The sequence below is a fragment of the Hydra vulgaris genome, chromosome 14, assembly GCF_038396675.1.
Source record: "Hydra vulgaris chromosome 14, alternate assembly HydraT2T_AEP".
NCBI classification, from domain to species: Eukaryota; Metazoa; Cnidaria; class Hydrozoa; order Anthoathecata; family Hydridae; genus Hydra; species Hydra vulgaris.
The window spans coordinates 1,385,756-1,406,748 of NC_088933.1; the positions used below are offsets into that span (position 1 = coordinate 1,385,756).

Sequence of the window (20,993 nt, forward strand, 5' to 3'; positions counted from 1 at the left end):
TTTTTGAAAATATTTTAATTTTAAACCTAATCATACTATAATAAATACAATAAATATAGTGTAATAAACAAATATAATAAATAGTATTTTATATTATAGCAAATAAATAAACAAACAAAGATAAAATTATTTTAAACAAATTTAATAATTTAAATTTTTGTAATTGCAATTGATTACAAGTTGTATTTTTAAGATATTGTTATTTATAAAATGTTGAAGTGAAAGATTTAACCTTTTTATTTTGTAAAAAACATACCAACCAAAACCTAAACAAACCAAGTGACTTGGTTTTTTTAGGTTTATAGAGAAAACACTTAGCATACATTTTTTTTTTCCTTTCGTGTTATTTGAAATCAGTTTCATGGCAGGTGGCTTGGAGGCCCCCCAAAAAAAACCTGTCATAAAGGCCCCAAAATCTTTAGAATTTTCCACTCGGTTAAACTAAAGTAATACTCCTTGCCTATACTAATCTAGTCTTTGTTAAAAATATTTTTAGTATTAAATAAACCAATAAAATTAAAACTATTTAAAATAGTTTTTCTATTTAAATTTGTATTGTACATATTGAATTCTAACTCAATTTTTTGAAAAAAGAACATAGTTAGACTATTCACTTTCCATTACTAAGAGTGCACTTAAGAAAGTTTAGAAAAAATTAATTATAATTTATTTAAAGTTTTATTATAGTTTTTAAAATACTACTAACAAAAATGATTTTGCAATAACTAGAAATATTAAAAGTTGATTACCGTACGGTTCTAAATACCGTACGCGGTTCTAAAATTTAAAAAAACTTCTAACTGAAATGCCAAACTAAAGCAGAAATTTAAATCTATTTGGAAATGACGATGGTATGATTCATTAATAATGCCTCATTACCGTCGTTTTCTGACGTAATTGAAGATGAACTTAAAGATAAATTAGAGCTTTTTGCCGCCAATTTTTTTCAGTTATAGTTGTAAAAAATTTAAAAATAAAATATAATATTTAAAATAAAATATAATATTTTGTTTTGAAAGAATTTGATAAACTACTGAAACCTCGATTGTTCGAGAAAAACTATTTTGGTAGTTATTAAAATCGAGAGTCGGTCTTAGACAAACTAGCTGCCAAGGGCCTCCATTTCAGCCAATCATTGTTAACAGTTGTTAATCCTACTTCAGTTTGTTCTATGCAACAGAAACAGAAAATAAATTTAAATATACATAAATTTTCAAGAGTGCTAATGTCAGATTTCATGAAGAAGTGTGCCATTGTTCTAAATGTGCGCCATTGTTCTAAGCTACTACTACGAAAAGCCTTCTTCAGCCTGCCTAATACACGGTATGCAGTCGATGCTGCTGTTTCAACATGTGTGCAATTTTTTAAGTCATTTTAGACCATTATACCAACACCATGTTCAATTGTTGTGACTTAAGTATGAGGTTGTCAGTATTCAAGATCGTGTATTGACTTTTTTGTTTGCTACCAACATTATTTTACACTGTTTTATCTTAGGAGGCTTTTGTTTAGGACACTGCACCACGGCTACTCTAAATTACATAGCTATATAAATATGACTTATATCATTAAAAATTGGGCTTATGTTTGGTTTCATTAAATAAAAAGCGTACCAAAGCTTTTCAGGAGATTTATAAACTTTATTCATTTTACAAAGATTATTACGAAGTTTTAAAATCAGGTCTTTAAAATTAGGGTTACCTCTTTTTACGAAGAAGCGCGCGTTAAAATATGTTTTTGCTCCTAGTTGCCAATTACATTTAGTTCTTAATTTTTACGTTTGCCTCCGTGATTAAATTCTAGTATGATTGACTGACATATAGTTTAGCAAACTCACTTGCGGAAAAGGAGGACATATGGTAACCCTATTAAAATAATCTACAACATATCTACAACAAATATTTTGTAGTTGACTCAAAGCTAACTATAAAAAAAAATTTTACTAACTCATTTTTTGGCTAATTTTTTATTCATTTATTAGGCTGAGCTTGTTATTAGAGCTAAGAAGCAATTTAAAGACAAAATAAAATAAAAAGTATTATAGATCAATTACATTGCCCTTTTAACCAATGTAGAATAACCAAAATAATCAGAACATACCATAAAGTGGTAGTACAATCAATAGAAAAAATGGTAGTACTATCAATTTAAAAATACTATGGGATCATGAAATTGAAAGCATGTTTAGTTGTCCGTAAATGCTTATAAAATGCAACGGTTTGCAAATAAACGCGAACTATTTTAAATTTACAAAAAGTAACGCTTAATATTGAACTATAAACAACGAATACACCTAGCAAATGACTAATACCCTCAGTAAATGACGAACACACCTAGAAAATGACGAACTCACTTAGTAGGCAAATTTAAACTTGAAATTGGCATACAATTAAAAACTTTTTTTTCTGGCGCAAAACATTTGCTCAACTAATTACAACATTAATCTAAATTAAAAAAAAAAAAATTCGTCAAAGTTTCTCAGGAGATGTTTTAACCTCATCCATTACAATGCCCATTACAAAATCAATTTTTGTTTTTTATTTATCTTTTTTTATCATCAGTGTATAAATATTTTAAAGTTTAACCAAGGTATTTCTTTTCTAATCGCATTCTTTAGTAGCAACTGGCGAATATAGAAGAAGATGGGACTAGGGGTAAAAATGCTCAAGCGTAAAGAAATAGAAATAAATTGCTATTGTGTAATACTTTTTCAGCCGACAAGCAGTCTAAGGAACTGGTTTTTTTCAGCTTAGTTAGCTGAAAGATAAAACCAGAGTAAAATGAGTATGATTTAGCTGAAAATTAAAAAAATGCAAGAATTTTTATGAGAAACGGTTTAAACAAAAAATAGTTTTGTTTGATACCAGGTTTCAATTATATACGTTGTCAAAGTTTCATTCAAATAACATTTTTGATTGCTAAAGTTTGATCAGATACTATAGTATTTTTATTATTGTTACCTCGTGTCATACCTATATACCTGCTTATTATATAATAATTGCTACATACCTGCTTATTATATAATAACTCATATCTAGGGATGCGGAGTCCCAAATAGACTCCGGCTTTATATCTCTACTTTTTCAAAGTCTTTAGTGTAAATGATTGTTCCTCTAACCTAAAAGTCTTAATTTTTTCCTATTAGTAGTCCATAAACTTATTTATATTTTTAGAGCTTCTGGATATCAAAAACTAGGATGAAGTAATCTTTTTGTGAATTTAAAATCCGGAGTTCTTTTTGGGATTCTGCATCCCTGCTCATATCATATCTCTACATATCAACAAGTTCATTTAGCTATTATAACTTATAAATTTTTCTTATTTAACAGTTTTTTGAAAGTAATAATAACCAAAAGCGTCACCCAAAAAACTTAGAAACAGTTATAATAATATGATATATAGTTGCATTTCATGATTCACGTTATGTGATGTGAAATACTATTGATTATTATTTATAAATTTTTTATTTATAATGTAAATGATAAATTAAAAAAACTTAAAAAATATTACGAATTTTATTCTAAGGTCGCATTTAATAGACGTCAATTGCTACACTTGTAAAATGATACTTCCTAACTGTGTTTAAAAAAACTTACAAACTAGAAACTGGAACTTGTTTATACAGAGTTAGATGATCATGTACATTTAGGACTAAGAAAAAATTATGAACACTGTTCATGATACTGAAGTATCAAAAACATTTCCTCTAAGTCATAATAGAATACCTTTTTGAGTAATGTAGTAGGATACATGCTTAAACCTTATCATTGATAAAGGAGGAGTTTAAACAATGTTTTTTTTTTCTTTAATACAATTTTTATTACATAATATTATTAAATAAGCGCAAGAAAAATACTTCTTTTTTATTGGCATCAACGCAGGTTTGAATGCACAACTCGCTATCTAGCTATCAGTGTACACCAAATTATGGTACAGCAAAGATTATTTTGGTAAGTCAAAAACGATTTTAATATGAACTGTGCGTAAACCACGATCTGAGCATTTTATGATCCATGATTATATGTCTTGTATTTGTTTGTAACATTTTCGGGCGATTTTTAAGTTTTGAACTATGAGTTAGCTCAAAACACTGAGTAGCCGTGGCGCTGTGGTAGCGCACTTGCTTCGGAAACAAAGGATATGTGGTTCAAACCCCTACCGCGAGCTTCCAATTAAATGCTTATCCGCGGTGCTCTGTGAGAAGACTGTAGGGACTTCTTGGGGCACCTAAATAGAATCAAAAAAAAAAAAATTTGATTTTTTAAGCTAAAATTAGCTTAAATATATATATAGTAAAAAATATAGTGGCTTTAAAGCTCTCATGTTTTTTATGAGTTATATTTATTATCTTTTATCACAAAAATAATTGTTTTAAGTCTTAATATTTTTTATTTTAATTGCATAAAAATTGCTGACTCGTCTTGCCCCGTAAGGTCGGAAACATGAGATAGTTGTTACTATTTTTTTAATCCCCTAAAATATCCAATTAAAAATAATTTACTCACGTGTTATAAAAAGATTAAATTTAAATAGGCTTTAATTTACACTTAATTAGTTTTTTGCTTAATTCCGGGACTGTGTAGTTAACTCTTAATTTTTAAGTGTTTCGAACTGCCCCGAAATACTTTATGAAATAAACAAAGTTTGCCATTTTTATATACATTATAAAACACGTAACTTGAAAATATTTGTACTGCTAAATAAATGAAAAAAAAAAAAAATTAAATAAAGTTTTGCGGATCTTAAAGGCATTTTTGTAATGGATTTTGAATTTCGCGAAAATTTGTTTTGCTTTACTGACTTAAGTAATGCTTGTTTCAAGTTAACGTTTGGTTTAAGTGAAAAAAAAAAAAAATTTTATGATAATCTAACAATGTGTACATTCGATCATAAATATCTGAAATATAATTTTTTAGTTTTTTTTAAGATAAAAAGTATAAACAAATTACTAAAATTTAGCCAAGTTCATCATTTGCCACGTTTATACTAAAATTGAGGAAAGTTTTTATTATTTTGTTAAGTGTGATAAATTAAAACATTTTATTGGAATTTAAATTCTTTGTACAGAACAAATTTATTTCTAGTACTTTAAAAGTTATAAGAGTTTAAGTAGCACATTAAAGTAAATGATTTTTAAAAATAACAAGAAGCCGTATAGCTCGCTTGAAACAGCCGCGTTAATAGAGAACTGATGTTAAAACTTTTTATAAAATTAAAGAAATAACTTAACGCAGAAAAATTTTCTCACTTTAACTAAAGTTTAAACAGGGCTGTGGAGTCGGAGTCGTAGAGTCGGAGTCGCGACATTTTTAGCGGAGTCGGAATCGCTAAACAAAATCGCGACTCCAGCCGAGTTTCCACTCATCCATTTTTCTACGGAAACGGGAAAGGAAAGAAGAAAATAATCACGTGAGCATGCGTAATAAAAGTTTTAACTTGTCTCAAGGAAAACTGTGCATGCTCACGTGATTATTTTTCTTTTCCCTTTTCCGTTCGTGTAGAAAAAGCGGATGAGTGGAAACTCACCTTCCGACTCCAATAGTAAAAATTCTCGGTACTGCACGTGCATGTACAAAATGTACTTTTAAATAAAATGATAACTTTAAATACTTTATAGTTATATAAAGTATTCTAAGTTATGGAATAACTAAAAAACCTCCGTGCATATATTTTAGACTAACAGTAAACACATTTTAATACTATATTTTAGACAAATGTATAAGATGTCTACGGCCCCTATAGACAAGACGCCCTTGACATTTTTTATTACATCCCAAGTGTTTTTATATTTTATAGAGTTGTTGAAATCAAGTCCGTTCACCCACGTAGATAAAATAAAAGAGTTTTTAATGGGTTTCAGTAATGAAATCTTAGTTTCAGTTGATTCCTATTAAGTGTAATGTACGGGTGAGTCGAGATAGTAGAGATAAGTCGGGATCGCTCAGTTGAACAATTCCTTGCCATTATTCAATACTTACCAAAACGTTCATAGCAGGTTTGTAGGTTGTAATCCCAGCTCTGCCAACTCAGTGAGTGAGTGGAGCTTTAGTGCAAATGGAACTCGCCTTGATTAGCTCTGCTATCGCGATGCTTCCTCTACAATTAATAAAATAAATAAAATCTAGTTCAGAGTAAAGAAATGACCACTTATCGTTAATATTGTCTCAAGGCATAGATTAGTAAACTAATAATCGAGAAACGACTGAACCTAAATAATTTAATAAACAAAGACATACAAATTTTTCAGAACATATGTAGAACCCATTATATAAATAACCTAAGACTATTTGATAAAATATTATAAACATTAAGTAGCAATAGTTATAATAAATTAACGTTTTCTGATGACAACTCTGAAATACAACAAACAATACTTTAAAAACGCAAATTATTAGTAAATATTTTTACTATTATTTTGCGTTTTTAAAGTATTGTTTGTTGTATTTATTTAGCACAATTAATTGTGCTAAAAACGTTGATTTCTGATATTAATCTAATATACGTATTTGATACCAAATGTTTTAGTTGTTAGATGCAGACTGTTGTAATTGTAAAGTAATAAAATATCAACAAAGAGAATAATATCAACCGCATTTATTTTGCGAATCATTTTAATATCACTGAGAAGTTTGAGGGCAGAGTGTGACAGCGACAAATCCAGGATTTTTTGGTGGTTGAGGTAGCTAACTTCCAGAAATGGAATAAACTCTAAACATTTGTATGTTTATACTTATGTCAAATAACGGGGCTGTGCAAAAAATTATCTCACAGCGTTCTAAAACTATGACCATATAAAATTTTTAACTCTCTCGAATTGAGGGGGTTTAAACTTTATAATTTTCGAACGCTGTGAGAAAGTATTATGAAACTTAAAATTTATAGATGAATATAAGTCTAATTGAGAATAGTTACCCTTTTGCATAATCACTATTTGAAACTTTATTTTATGCTGTCTGATGACGGTCTGAGCTAATTATATTGAAACATTACATGATTAAATTAAAAATTACCTAGGACGGTGATTATTTTTAAATAGTTAGTAGCTGTGTTTTATGTTATTAAATATCAAACTACTTAAAAGAATCTCTGTTTTAAATGGCTTTTGTAAATTAGAATATTATTAAAATTTGGAAATAAATTCTTTTTAATTATTAGATTTTACATAATAGTTATAAAACTGTAAAATAAATCCTTGCACGAAGTGTTAAGGAAAAATTTATTTATATGTAGCTATAAAACTTCGTGACTTGATAGAACAATATTACAATCGCATAGAAAATACAAGCGAGATACCGTTAATGAGATCAAAAATAAAAGAAAACGCTACACTGAATAAAAGGATGTTTTACGTTAAGATAGCGTAAAATTTTACGTTAAGCAGACCTTTAGTATGAAAATTATTCATCATATTACGTTAAGCGGACATTAAATTTTTTATTTAGTTTTTTTGCAACTTAAGTAAGTTTAATTACAAAATTTGTTTTCTAAAGCAAAAATAATATGTTTTTACTAGGAACTTCATTTCTATTTTGTTTTTAAGACCAAGATTTCAAGTGTCTGCTTTAGGTCAACTTTTTAATACTGTCTGCTTTGGGATCAAGTAGCGTTATATATATATATATATATATATATATATATATATATATATATATATATATATATATATATATATATATATATATATATATATATATATATATATATATATATATATATATATATATAGGGGAAAGGGAGCTAAATAGTAACCCCTAAGGAAAAAAATTAATAAAAATAAAACTAAATGTAGGAAAAAGTTTATTTTTAAATAGAAAAAAGCATTGATGAAACTAAAACAAACAATCATGATTTCAAGATGTAAATATCAAAATAAAGAGCACACTAATAAAACCTAAAAATAAACAAGGTGGTTCTAATAACCCACAAGAAGGTTTAAATGGTACCATCAGTGAGGCTAATAAGTACCAAAGAGTATGAAGAAAAAAAGAGCTCAGGACTAATAATAAGTAATAAATAAAACAATAACTGGTTCATTCTACACTTGTAAAATATATTTATTGACATAATTTACATAATTAACTACCATGTGACCCAATTTGAGACTCAGATGATGAGCATGCAACATATACCCATGCTCCACAAATTAAACACTGGATCATATCCTCCTCAATGTTTTTGCTGCCCCTTCAACCTACTTGTACTAGTGGTACATTTATTTTTCTTGACATTTTTCTAATTTATATTTTGACTTGATTTCTTTTTGTCAGTTTTTCTCTTAGTTTTGGGGGTATTGTTAAATAAAAGCTGCTTTTTATATGGACTTGATGTTAAAATTTGGGAGCTTTCTTTTTTTCTTTTTCTTTTTGCTAGCATTTTGACATGCACAGGAATTGGTGAAATTTGTTTCACAGGGATGTATAAGTGATTCTTTGGGGCTGCTTTCACAGGCTACTGCTTTAGAATTAAGCAATCATATTGACCTACATCCTACCCAACCCTGGTAAACATAAGGATAACTGGTGGCGAGGATGAAAATTCCTACATACCATACTTGAGTACAGCACTGTGTTTGGGGTTGTGAACAATTATTGCTCTTTGAATAAGTTTGTTGGTAGCAATAAGTTCCAGCTCTCCGGGCATAGTTGTTGCGTTATACATGTCCTCGACTCTCTTTAAAAATTTTTTATACCGTTTATGGGGTGGCATATCAGCTCAGAGAGTTCCTTGGTCAAGTTTCTCATAGTCACTGAGATTGTGGCACATGTAGTTTATCACTTGTGCCCTTAACAGATCAGCTAAAGACTTCTCTTGGATCATTTGTTGGATGTCCTTGATTATTCCAATTTCATCCCTGTCAACTTTTTGAAGTGACTCATTAAGACTAATGGAAACACTTCTAAAAAGGCATCGACCATCAGGTGTTGATTTAATGGTTTCAAATGTTTGAGTGGGTGTCTTAGGTAGCGCAGCAGATGTCTCAGGTTGAGACGTTGGCAGTAAATTAAGTTGAATGGTCTACGATTTCGCAGGTTGAATGTTTGGTGATGTTTCAAGTTGAAAGGCTTGCGATGTATCTGTATTAACAGGGCATGAGATACCATTTGAAAAAGAAATTGTGACAAGGTTTTCATCACGGATGGCAAATGCTGCGAATTCATGGTCTCCAAAAGCATCACGGTTAAAAGGCCAAATACCAGGGGTACCAAATCCACTTATTGCATTGCACATTGAGGCAACCTTGGGAAAAGCAAGTCCCATGAGGTTACACACCTGAAACTTGGTTATTCCTCTTCCTGGGTTAAGTCGCAGCCACTTTTTAACCTCTTGCTCAAAATACGTCTGCAATGGCTTGAAAACAGAGATGTCAAGAGGCTGCATGCGATGTGTAGTGTGTGGTGGAAGGCTCAGCATTATTACGCCAGATTTTGATGCTTTCAAAATAGCATTTAAGTTTTTTGTGTGGGTGGCATGACCATGTAATATTAATAGAATAGGGTGGTCCTTTGATGGTTTCACATAAGTTATGAAGTGGTAAATCCACTTTTCAAACAGTTCTGTGTCTATCCATCCACTATCATTACATGCAAAAACTGATCCAGAGGGTGCACCATCTTTTAGCTCATCTTTCATCCTTTTACGTTTAAAAATTACCATCGGTGGAAGAAAATTGCCAGCAGCATTCATGCAAAAAACACCAGTGGTTGTAACACCCTTCTCAGCACTGGAAAGAAAACCGACCTGACGTTTTCCTTTTGCTGCTATAATTTTGTGTCTGGACTTAGGAACTGTTGACAAATTAGTTTCGTCCATATTGTAAATATCCTTGGCCTGAAGTGAATGCTTATCTAGGATATATTGAAGCTTGTCATAAAAACCACCAAGAGACGCACGGTTAAAGTCTGAGGCTCTGGCAATTGATGTAGGCGCTGGCTACCGTAAAGTCAGTGTAGGGTGCCTTTTCAAAGTTATGTGGCAAGTTGTTTGCCTCTGCCAACTGAAAAGCTAACTGCATTAGGTCCTTTCTAGTGATGCCAAACATCATTCATTCAAGCAGCAGAATGTGCTTGACCAGATCTTCTTCGACTTCAGGTGGAAGATTTGTTGACCTGCCCCTCACTTTTAATTCATTTCTTGCAAACTTGTTTTTGTTCAGCAAATGACGTCTTAAAGTGGGTTTAGAAATGCCATACAATCTTGCACACTCATTAAGCCCACAAAACCCTCTTTGTAAGCAAGAGGCGCTTTTTTTAGATCTTCCGTCCATGTAGCTGCCTGTCTTCTGAAAACAAAAATGCAAAAACCTTCTGTTAATATAGGAAAATGTGTGTGTAAAACTAAAAAAAAGTTTTGCAAAATGTAACATTGTGAAAAGAAAAAAAAATAATTAGAAAAGGCAAATAGGCTTAGAAAGATCTAGATCAGAAAATGTGGGTAGGGAAGTTTTTAAAAACAAGCCAATAATACTATTTAATAATCATATAGGCCTACTATTTCCCATTTAAGAGAAAAACAATGAGGGAAGGATGAGAAAGACTCAGTAAAGAAAATAAAAAGAAAAGAAATAAGCTAATATAAAAGCTAAAAATATTAATATAACCTACACCTAAGTATAAAAACTCTTTTATAAAGATGATACTGATACTAATGATAGTGATAGATTATATCATAAGTTTTATAATATATATGCCTATCTACTAGATCTAGATAAATCTAGGCTAAAAAATGCAGCTAAATCTAATAATCTAATTGATTTCAATTTTAAGTCTATGTATTATGTTTAATTTAGAAATGTGAATAAAATATAATAACAGGTAGTCTATAACAAATTGACAACGTATAAGTATGTTTGCAGCGCCTAAAAAGTACCACAGGTCGGGTAATTAGAACCACAGGTAAGATTTACCCCACCATCACAGGTACGATTTACCCGACTATGACTAAACATAGTTTTCTACTTGAGTGTTTTAATGGACAAAGTGAATTGGAAAAAAACGTATTTAATAATGAGGAAGAATGGATGGGCTAACACCATAAAAAAATATAAATAAGTTACGTATATCCACGCCTGCAAGGTACGACTAGTAGGACAGTGTAATTATTACATCAAATAGTGTAAAAAAAGAGAAACAGACTTACCTCCTTTCCTTAACGTTCGATTCCGCCATTTTGTGGTCAGTATACATACTTCATCTGCTGGCTTGATTTTATCGTGTTTCCGCCAATTTCAACGAATCAGAAAAAGAACAATGACGCTGGTACGAATTGCACACCGGTACTAATTACCCCCCTTTCCCCTATATATATATATATATATATATATATATATATATATATATATATATATATATATATATATATATATATATATATATATATATATATATATATATATATATATATATATATACATATATATATATATATTTATATATATATATATATATATATGTATATATATATATGTATATATATATATATATATATATATATATATATATTTATATAAATTTATATATAAATATTCTTAATTAAAAGGTGTAAAATTACTTAAGTTTTGGTGTAAATATAACCTCCAACGGTCTTTTTTGAAACTTAATTAAGCAAAAAGTTTAAACTTACATCGTTTTGGTGTACACTCTTAAGGTTAATTTTAATTAAAATGGTGTAAAATAACACCTTTTTTAAATCACAACACCGTTTAAAAACGGTGTAAAAAATGTATAATGTGATATTTTTTTCTTTTACACATTTTAATTACGCTATTTAATTAAACGGTGTAAAACGGTGTAAAGCTGTTTTACACCGTTTAATTAAATAGCGTAAAAGAAGAAAAGCTTTTCAATACTCGATTTTACCTCTTTTTGGAACGGTGTAGTAAACGGTGTAATACAAATAAAAGTGTTATTTTACACCGTTTTGGTGTTTACATAACTTCAAACGGTGTTTTTTACGTTGGTGTAAACAGTGTATAGGTGTTTTACCCCTTTTTACAAAATTATAATTTCAGTTTTACACCGTTTTATAGTAAAAAGTACAGTAAAATAGTGTGAAACAGCTTTACAACGTTTTACACCAAAACGGTGTATATTTAAACTTTTTGCTTAAATAACCGTTGTGAATCACAACACCGTCTTGTAAGCAGCAACAGTGCAAAAGCTGTTTTAAACCCAACTACCTATAAAACGCAATTTACACGAAGTTAAAAAGTGTGCATTAACACTGCACTATATTGTTTATTATTTAACTAAATTGTTTATTAACATTGTACTAAATTGTATAAATAATTATAAATAATTTTCATTTTCATTTAAAATAATTTTCATTTTTATAATATTATTTGGAATATTAGATTTCAATAATACTTTTTATTTGGAATATCAGATGTAAATAATCATTGTTTACATCTAATATTCCTAAAAGTATATTCCTAAAATAATTTTAGGTATTTATTATTATATTATCTATTCTTATATTGTTATATTATCTATAAGTTGAAAACAAATGCAGCTACTATGTGCACGAGAGAGTAAGTAGAAATTAATGAAAATGAAATGCTACATAAGCCAGATTCTAGTACACAATGTTGTTTTTTAGATCGTTAGTTTTTTTTTATATATGTCAATAGTTAAAGAAAAGAAATATTTTCATTGATTTTATATGTCATATTATATTTTATATTGATATTATGTTTCATGTTGTATATTTTTAAGATCATAATCTTAAAATGATAATTCAAATAGTATACCAACTTTTACTTTTAAAAGATATATTTAACAATTTATATTTATATTTATATGTTAAAAATTTTATCAAATTTTTAACATATACTAAAAACTGATAAAATTTTCTTGATCAATAAATTAATAGTAATAGTATCAATAAAGTAAATAACAATTAAGTTCTGAAAATCAAATTACTAGTATTGTTAATAACAAATTTTTGAATAAGATTATTATATATGTGCGTAAAGCATTTAAAAGTGTTTTTAATAATATTATACATGGGAAGGAGTACCCCACCCTGAATGGGGTGTTTGGGGAGCGTTATCCCACTGAAATTTTTTTGGCATAATTAACCCTGCTAAATGCAGATTTGCAATCTTTTTTAAATCATTAAATTTAAATATTTGGTACAAAACAAAATCTAACAAAAACAATTACAGTTACTGTAAAAAATGCCCAAATACGGATGAACGTTCACGGGTTTTAGCCACAATCTCCTCCATGAGTACTGTAATGTCAAACTTGTCTAGGTAATCTTTGCTTATGCGCATTAAAAAGAGGTGAGTGAGGCGACTCTGTGACATTGTTGACCGCAGCCAAGTATTAGGCCGTCTCAATGCACTGAAGGACCTTTCAGAACCAGCTACGGATATTGTAACAGATAAACACAATACAACCACCTGATCCATCATATCAAATAACCTGAGGGTACATGGTTCAAGGTCAAATAAAGTTGCTGTTAGCTAGTGTAAATCTTTATGCAGTGACTTGTCCTTAAACAAATGTGGAAGCAATTGCAGCTGTCGCTGCAACATAGGAACATTGACATTATTTGGCAAACCTTGCAGTGGCATGCTGCCTAGTGTAGCTGCATTACTTGTGGATGTGCATAAACCTATCAAAATAGCTTCTGTGCATGCAATTTTATGCAATCCTTCTTGGTTAAAACAGCGCTGCAGTTCTGCAACTGAGTGGTCAATGGCTTTGAAGAGACTTTTTTTCCAGATAACATCTGTAGTTAATTGTTCTACATTACGGCTTTGAGCTCCATGCGAGACACGAGCAGGAGCATTAACAGTGGATCTACGCTGTGCCTAAAGTAGCTCGAGATTTAGTGTAGTAGCTTTCTCGATGGCCTTCCTGTGTAATTCTGAAGCAAATTCATCAATACGCAAGATTAAACATTAAAACAAGTTTTGCTTTTAAAATTTTATTTCATTTTCATTGAGTCTGTACTCTATACACTGTATAATGAAATTTTTTTCCTTATCGAATTTTATTGAAAAATTCTTAATTTAGTTCTCTTTTTTGTCATGGATAATGACTTTGAAACAATAGACTTTCAAAAGTCGTGTTTTGACGTTTTTAAAACTGCAAATATTTTTTTTGCGACTGATTTTTATGAGGGCGATATTTTCTTTTATAATGAAAAGTAATTGACTCTACATGTTTTGTTATTAAAACTTTTAAAGCCGAACTCCAAATTAACATAGGAAAGTTCACGGTAATACACATTAACATCAGGAACTTAAATACAAATATCGATAAACTAAAGTACTTTCTTTTCGAATGCAAAAGTTCGTTCAAAAAAAAGAACTTTTGCATTCTTTTGAAGTTTTTTTTCTTCGGAGTGCATAAAATTATCGCTGTTTTGAATAGAAGTGCGCTGATATAAAACATGTTGCGAAAAAAACGTGTTTTTCTCGACATGTTTTTGAAAAACATACCGTCGACCGAAAGAAATAAAACGTCTTGTTCGAAAAAAGCTTTTCGCAATATGGATGTTGTTATAATATAGAAAAGACATTTGTCTTTTCCAAAGAGTTTTTCGATTTTATGTTGTTTTGTGGACTCTTAATTCTTTATTATCATTTTTATTTCAGATGTAATTGAAAATAAATTAATATTCATTTTTCTCAATAAAGATGCATCGTAAAGCAGACCCAGTCAAAAAGCTTTTTCTAAAAACCTTAGGTAAAACAACCAACTCTTGCAGTTGCAAATATTGTGGAAAAGGTTATTCAAAGAATACACATAACTTACTTGTTCATGTTCATAAGTGCTGCAAAATACCAGAAGAGTTAAGAAATGCTGTTGTTAAAGAAAAAAGAGCCGAAAAAAACAAACCATTAAAAACATTAAGTAAGACTCCATCAAGAAAAGGTAGGGTTTTCAAAATTGTTTTTGTTATTATTTTGTTATTAGTTATTATAATAAAAATGCTACTTTATTGTTCATAAATTATGAGATCAAGTAGTGAAATGCAACAACAATTAATATAACAGAGTTAGAAGAATCCTCTTCACCTCCTGTTCAATCAGTTTATTGTTGAAAAAATCAAAGAGTCGATGAAATGTTTATTGCGTTGGAACAAAAACAAGTTTGTTTTATCACCTAAACTCTAATGATGAAAATACTCTAATAAATGAAAAAACTAATTATATGAGAAATTTTTTTTTTATTAACTTTTTTTTTTCAAAAAGCATAATATTATTATACTTGTTGCATAAACAAGCAAGCTTATTGCATACTAGTTTTTTGGTTACAGAAATTATATTGTGGTGTAAATTTGTTTAAAAATATCAATAAAATAAGTCAATATCACTTTTTCATTTTATTTGATACATGATTTTCACTTTAGGCCTAAATTTTTTGAATTGCCTTATATGTATTTAATTTTTTTCTCATAGGATGCTTTCAAATATGACTTTTCTCGCGTTATTTTTGCATCCGGGTACCCTCTAAACATGGTTGAATACCCCATTTGGAAGGAATTTTTTTCAAAGTATCTGCCTGCAATGAATTTAAACAATCGAAAATCTCTTTCTGAATATTTACTTGATAATGAATATTATAGGTTAAAAGCATTAGTGGAAAAAAAAAATTCTGATTCAATTTCTCTTGCAATTCAATGGGATGGCTTTTCCAATATTAAGTAATTTTATTTACCTCTTTGAAAATTATTAAATGGGTAAAATAAAAATAAAAGTTCATTAAAATATAAATAATATTTATTAATGTCCAAATAAAAATAGTTGACTATTCAAAGGACTTATATTTTTAGAAGAGAGCCAATCATTCATGTGGTTTTAACAACACCTGAACCTATTCTCTACAAGAGTATTTGCCCTGGTACCCAGCCACAAACAGGTGTTTACATGGCAGAACTAATTATCAATTGTTTAGAGGAGATAGGGCCGCATAGATTTCTAGGAGGAGTTACAGACAACTGCTCTGCAATGCTACTTTCCAGACGTATCATTGTGAAAAAGTATCCACACTTAGTTTTCTATGGCTGTGTGGCACACATATTGAATCTTCTAATGCTTGATCTATGTAAAACATCGTTTATAGAAAACATTATGAAAATATCCATTAATTTAGTCAAAGAAACATTAAATTCATCGTTAAAATCTTGGTTAGATACTATTCAAAAACAAAAAGGAATTAATGTTTCATTAAAACAGGCGTCAAAGACTCGGTTTGCTGGTAACGCTATAACACTTGGAAGTGTATTACCTAACAAACAAGTGTTTAAACAAATGGCTATTGATATTCATCCTGGAAACCAGAAATTCTCTTTGAGACACGAGTCAAAAGAAATAATATTAAAAGATAAATTTTGGCAAGACCTTGAGCAGACTTGTAAATTTTTAAAAAAGATTTTGTATTGGATTACAGTTTTAGAAGCAGAGGAAGCAGTATTGAGTATAGTCTGCTTGGCTATGACAGATATAAAATTAGCCCTTGATAACTTTATATCGGAAGCAGAGTTAACAGATTAGAAAGTATGCAAATGCATAATTATTTCAAGTTAAGAAAAGACATGGCGGTCACAAACCTTCATTTCGCTGCGAACTTGCTTGATCCACAAATAAAAGGTTCAATCCTATCTAGATCAGGATTTTTAGAAGCAATGGAGTATACAGAAATGTTAGCAAAAAATTTGTCTATAAATAATAATCTTGATTTGTCGGCTATTGCAAAAGATACTACCTAGTTTGTAAACTCTACTGGACTATGGTCAAATAGCTATGTTGAGCAACTTGCTAGAAATCAGGATTCCATAACATATTGACAGGCTTTAAAAAAATGTAGTCCGCTAGCTGATTTAGCAATTAAACTTTTATTAATGCCATCTTCTTCAGCTGCTACTGAAAGAACTTTTAGTACTCGAGGCTTTATCCACAAAAAATGGCGAAATTCTTTAATGAAAGAGCTAGTAGATTGACTTACATAAAATAAAACTACACCCTAATGGATTTAAACCTTAAAGGCCAACTTCAAGATTTTAAAATTTCATTTAGCAAGCCAAAGCATAAAAGAATAAGTTTGTCTTCGCTAAACCAATCATGCATTAAAAATGCAAATAAAGTACTTGATTCAACAATATCTCCTGCAGAATTTTCAAGTTCTGATGATTTTTCTGAATATATTGATGACAGTGATTACGATGATATAACACAATCAGAAGAAGAAATCAATGAAAATGAGTCTGAGTAAGATATAGATTTCATAGAATTTGTTTCAGATTCCTCTGCGAGGTAAAACTTTATATATTTAATTTATCTCAGTGTTAAATGAATTAATTAAATGTGCTAATTTAAATTGTTTAAATGAATTAGTTGTGGTTTATTGACTCTAACAAAATTCATACTTGTGTACATATTTTTTCCAAAGATATAATTATCAAATTTTACGTAATTAAATTCTTTTACGAAGACCAACATCAAAGGATGAATTGAACCAAGTAAGCTCCCAAGAGCCAGTGATCAAAGAGTATATGGTCGAACAAGTGGAATATGAATACGAACAAGTCTGAATTGTTTTATTTTATGAAATTTTAAAATTTTATTATAAAGATGATATTTTTTATATTTAATAAAATAGAGAAAGTATTATCAACAAAAGTAATTCCCCGGATGTGGGTGGGGTGGAAGGGTCATAAAGCTCATATAAGTTACTTCTATAGTAAAGCTAACATCAAACTAATCTAAATGATGTATGGTGAATGTTCTTGCTTTGTCTTTTTTCTCCTAGAGGGAGATTGTCTGGGCAATAATGTTCTTCTTCTCCTTAACTCGCGTCTATGCTTTTATACAGGAGGGATTGTTAAAAATAAGCCTATCTGTTTGTCAGCATGCGGTAATGAATTATTAAACGATAGCTTTAACGCAAGGTCATATTTCCGTGTTAGAATGTCGATAACGTATTAATTCGCATAATGGATTTAGGGTCTTTGCATTCTAAGGCGTTCCGTTTAAGATCCACTCATTTTTTAAACATTACAAGATTGGCTAATATATATACTAAAAAAGTAATTGGTAACATTATTACGCACCACTGCAATCGGAAAAATTAAACTCGATCAATTTAAGTTCTTAAAGCAAATTATATTGGTTTTCTATATGATTCTTTATTAATTTTCTCAAACTATCATTAATTCAGAATTAAAATAAAAGTAGACCGTGAAATCCTTCAAACACCCTCGCGCAAATAAATGTCCTCTTTTCTTTAAACGCAACTTTTTTTAATTAGTTGTTATGGTGTTCTAAGGAGTCCTGATGGTCTTGTCACAAAGAGAATTTGTGCCACAAGGAGAATTGTGCAGCCGCCACGAGGAGAATATCATTTAGTAAGTTAGCTCTCCGTTTCCTCCGATAACGTTTATGTGCTTCGAGCGGGGATCGAACTTACAACCCTTGGATTACGAGTCCAATGTTCTAACCACTGCAACACGGCTGTTATAAAAACTCAGTGCAAAAAACAGTTAAAGTAATAAATATGAGATTTACTTTCACCCCTAGGTGCTAGTAAATTTCATAATCAACTAATGATTTAATAACTTGGTTAAGCTTATAAATACTCGAAATTAACATAATATTAGCGTTTTATTTGAAGATTATATGCCATTTCAAAAATTAAAAAAGGACAAAGTTGATTATTTCGGTCAGCTTACGTGTAATGCGTTTCTCTTAACAGAATGTTGCTTGATGACCAATATTTATTGCTTGGTAAGCAATGTTTGAACATTGCTAGCTGATGATGCGTTATAGCAGACTTCTTCGGGCACCTAAAATAACATGATAAAAAAAGCAGCAGGTTGTATTAAAATATTATGATAATTTATTATTATTATTATGTTATATATAAAATTACGTCAGCATTTGATCCCTCCCATAAGCCACCACCTGAAATTCAAATTTAAATGAAAATAAAACAATAACTTAAATAGACTAGTCTACAACTAAAAAAAAAAAGTGATTTAAAGTAAAATGTTTAGAAAAAATAAGTTATTCAAATTTTCAAATATATTCTGAACAAAGTTGTTATATCAAAGTTATTTACAAATAGTTATACAGTAAACATCTGTAAAATTCAAGAATACTATTAATAATAATATTAATAAAATAACAACTATTATAATATATGAAGGAGTAAATAAAAGTAATAGTAGTAGTGACAGCTGTTAAAAGTTATAGTAAAAAATATAGACAGTATATACTACAATATAATGATAATAATAACAACATTAACAAAAAAAATAATAACAACAATAATAATAGCAATAATAACAGCAGCAATAGTAGTATAACAAAAACAGTAATATAAAAAAATTACAACAATACTACCAATAGTAAGAATTATAATATTTATAATGATAAAAATGTAGCAATAATAACTATAACAATAATAATGATAAAGAAAATACTTTGAAAATATTTTTGTTTAGGAAAGATTTAAATAATAAATTTAACAATAGGTATTAAAATTAGTTTTATAAGACAACAGAAAAGAGAAAAAATATTAGAAAAGTAGAAACTCAGAGTTAGGGTTATGAATAATAAGTTGAAGAAAAGTATAAGGTATGTAAGTAATATTTTTTTATAATATAGTTAAAAAAAGCAGTTTTGAATGTGGAGAATATAAGAGATTATTGGGAAGGAAGATTGTTCCATGTTTCTATACCTTTTATGTTGTATAAATTCATAATTTTAATGAGCAGTTCAATATTTTAGTACAGAAAACTTAAAGTCGCGAGAAGATCTTTAAATATAGTTACAAGTTTCTCTACAAGTACAAAAGTTGATAAATGTAAAAGGTAAGCTATTGTGATTTTAGTTCCAAGCAAATAGGAAATTTTATAACTGAATACGGTCACACATTTAAGATAAAAAATAACACTCAATTTAGATAAAAAGTAGAGTGTGCTGCAGTTTGAAGTAGTTTGTTGGAAATAAATTAACTTTGAAGCTTTATTTTAGTGATGAGTTAGTCTCGCAAGTTACATCTGAGATGAGAGTGAAAAATAGCATGATATATATTAGGAAAATTTTCATTATTAACATAATGACGAATTGCAGCTGACATGTCGTTCGATCTGCTTAATTTCAATGCTAAGTCTTGAAAATAGGATACAAAAGATAAATTAGAGTCTATTATGACTTCAAGATATTAAAATAGACTTAAATTTATCTTTTGCATTGCATCTTTAAGCATTACTATCTAGGCATTGAAATCAAACAGATTGAAAGCCATGTTAGTAAAAATCCGTTATTATGGTAATCATGAAACTTTGCCTAATATATATCATGCTATTTTTTACTCTCAATCAAATGTAATCATTAAAAACTTTAAATGCTCTGAACAAAAAGTAAACAAAAGTAAAAGATATAGAAAACTAACCAACAACTTTAAAAAAAAATATTGTTACGAGTAAGCATCCCGTTATGAATAATTGTCGAAAAGATTTCGACCCTTTCTCACTTTTTTTTTTGTCTTAATGCACAGCCCCTAAGTAATTGAAGTCAAGAAAGTTAACCAAATAAAGGTGGATTATGGCATTAAACAAAAAAAAAAAACATTTTGACACTTTTTTGCATTGTAAAAGTTTAAAAAAAAACTGATTGGAAAAAACCAAATTAAATGGTAAAAATTTAACGAAATAATGGAAAAAAGAGTTTTGAAGAAAAATCATTAAAACCATTAGAAATAAGTATTTCTGAAAACTGAAAAAAGTCAGTAGTCATGCTATGTTTTTTCTTTTACCTAAAATAGCTTAACAAACCGTAGTCTAACAAACATCTTTTTTGTATGTACAAACTCTTTAAATAGTATATTCAAAGAAATTAATTTGCATGTGTGCAATTTTTTTTCGACCCGTCTACCCTTAGTCCAATGATCCTGTGTTTAAATTGCAAAGAACTGTAAATGCATTTTTTGTCAAATGTAATGTCCCTATTTTATTAGGCATAATATATACAAAGTTTA

At 29.2% G+C, this 20,993-nt stretch overlaps 1 protein-coding gene across 1 annotated transcript; it reads right to left on the bottom strand.

Annotated features, from left to right (window-relative positions):
- Positions 1–9,015: 9,015 nt before the first annotated feature.
- Positions 9,016–9,810, bottom strand: LOC136090813 (uncharacterized). Its single transcript, XM_065817787.1, has one exon. The coding sequence runs from the start codon at positions 9,808–9,810 to the stop codon at positions 9,016–9,018; it is 795 nt and encodes a 264-aa protein (XP_065673859.1).
- Positions 9,811–20,993: the final 11,183 nt, after the last annotated feature.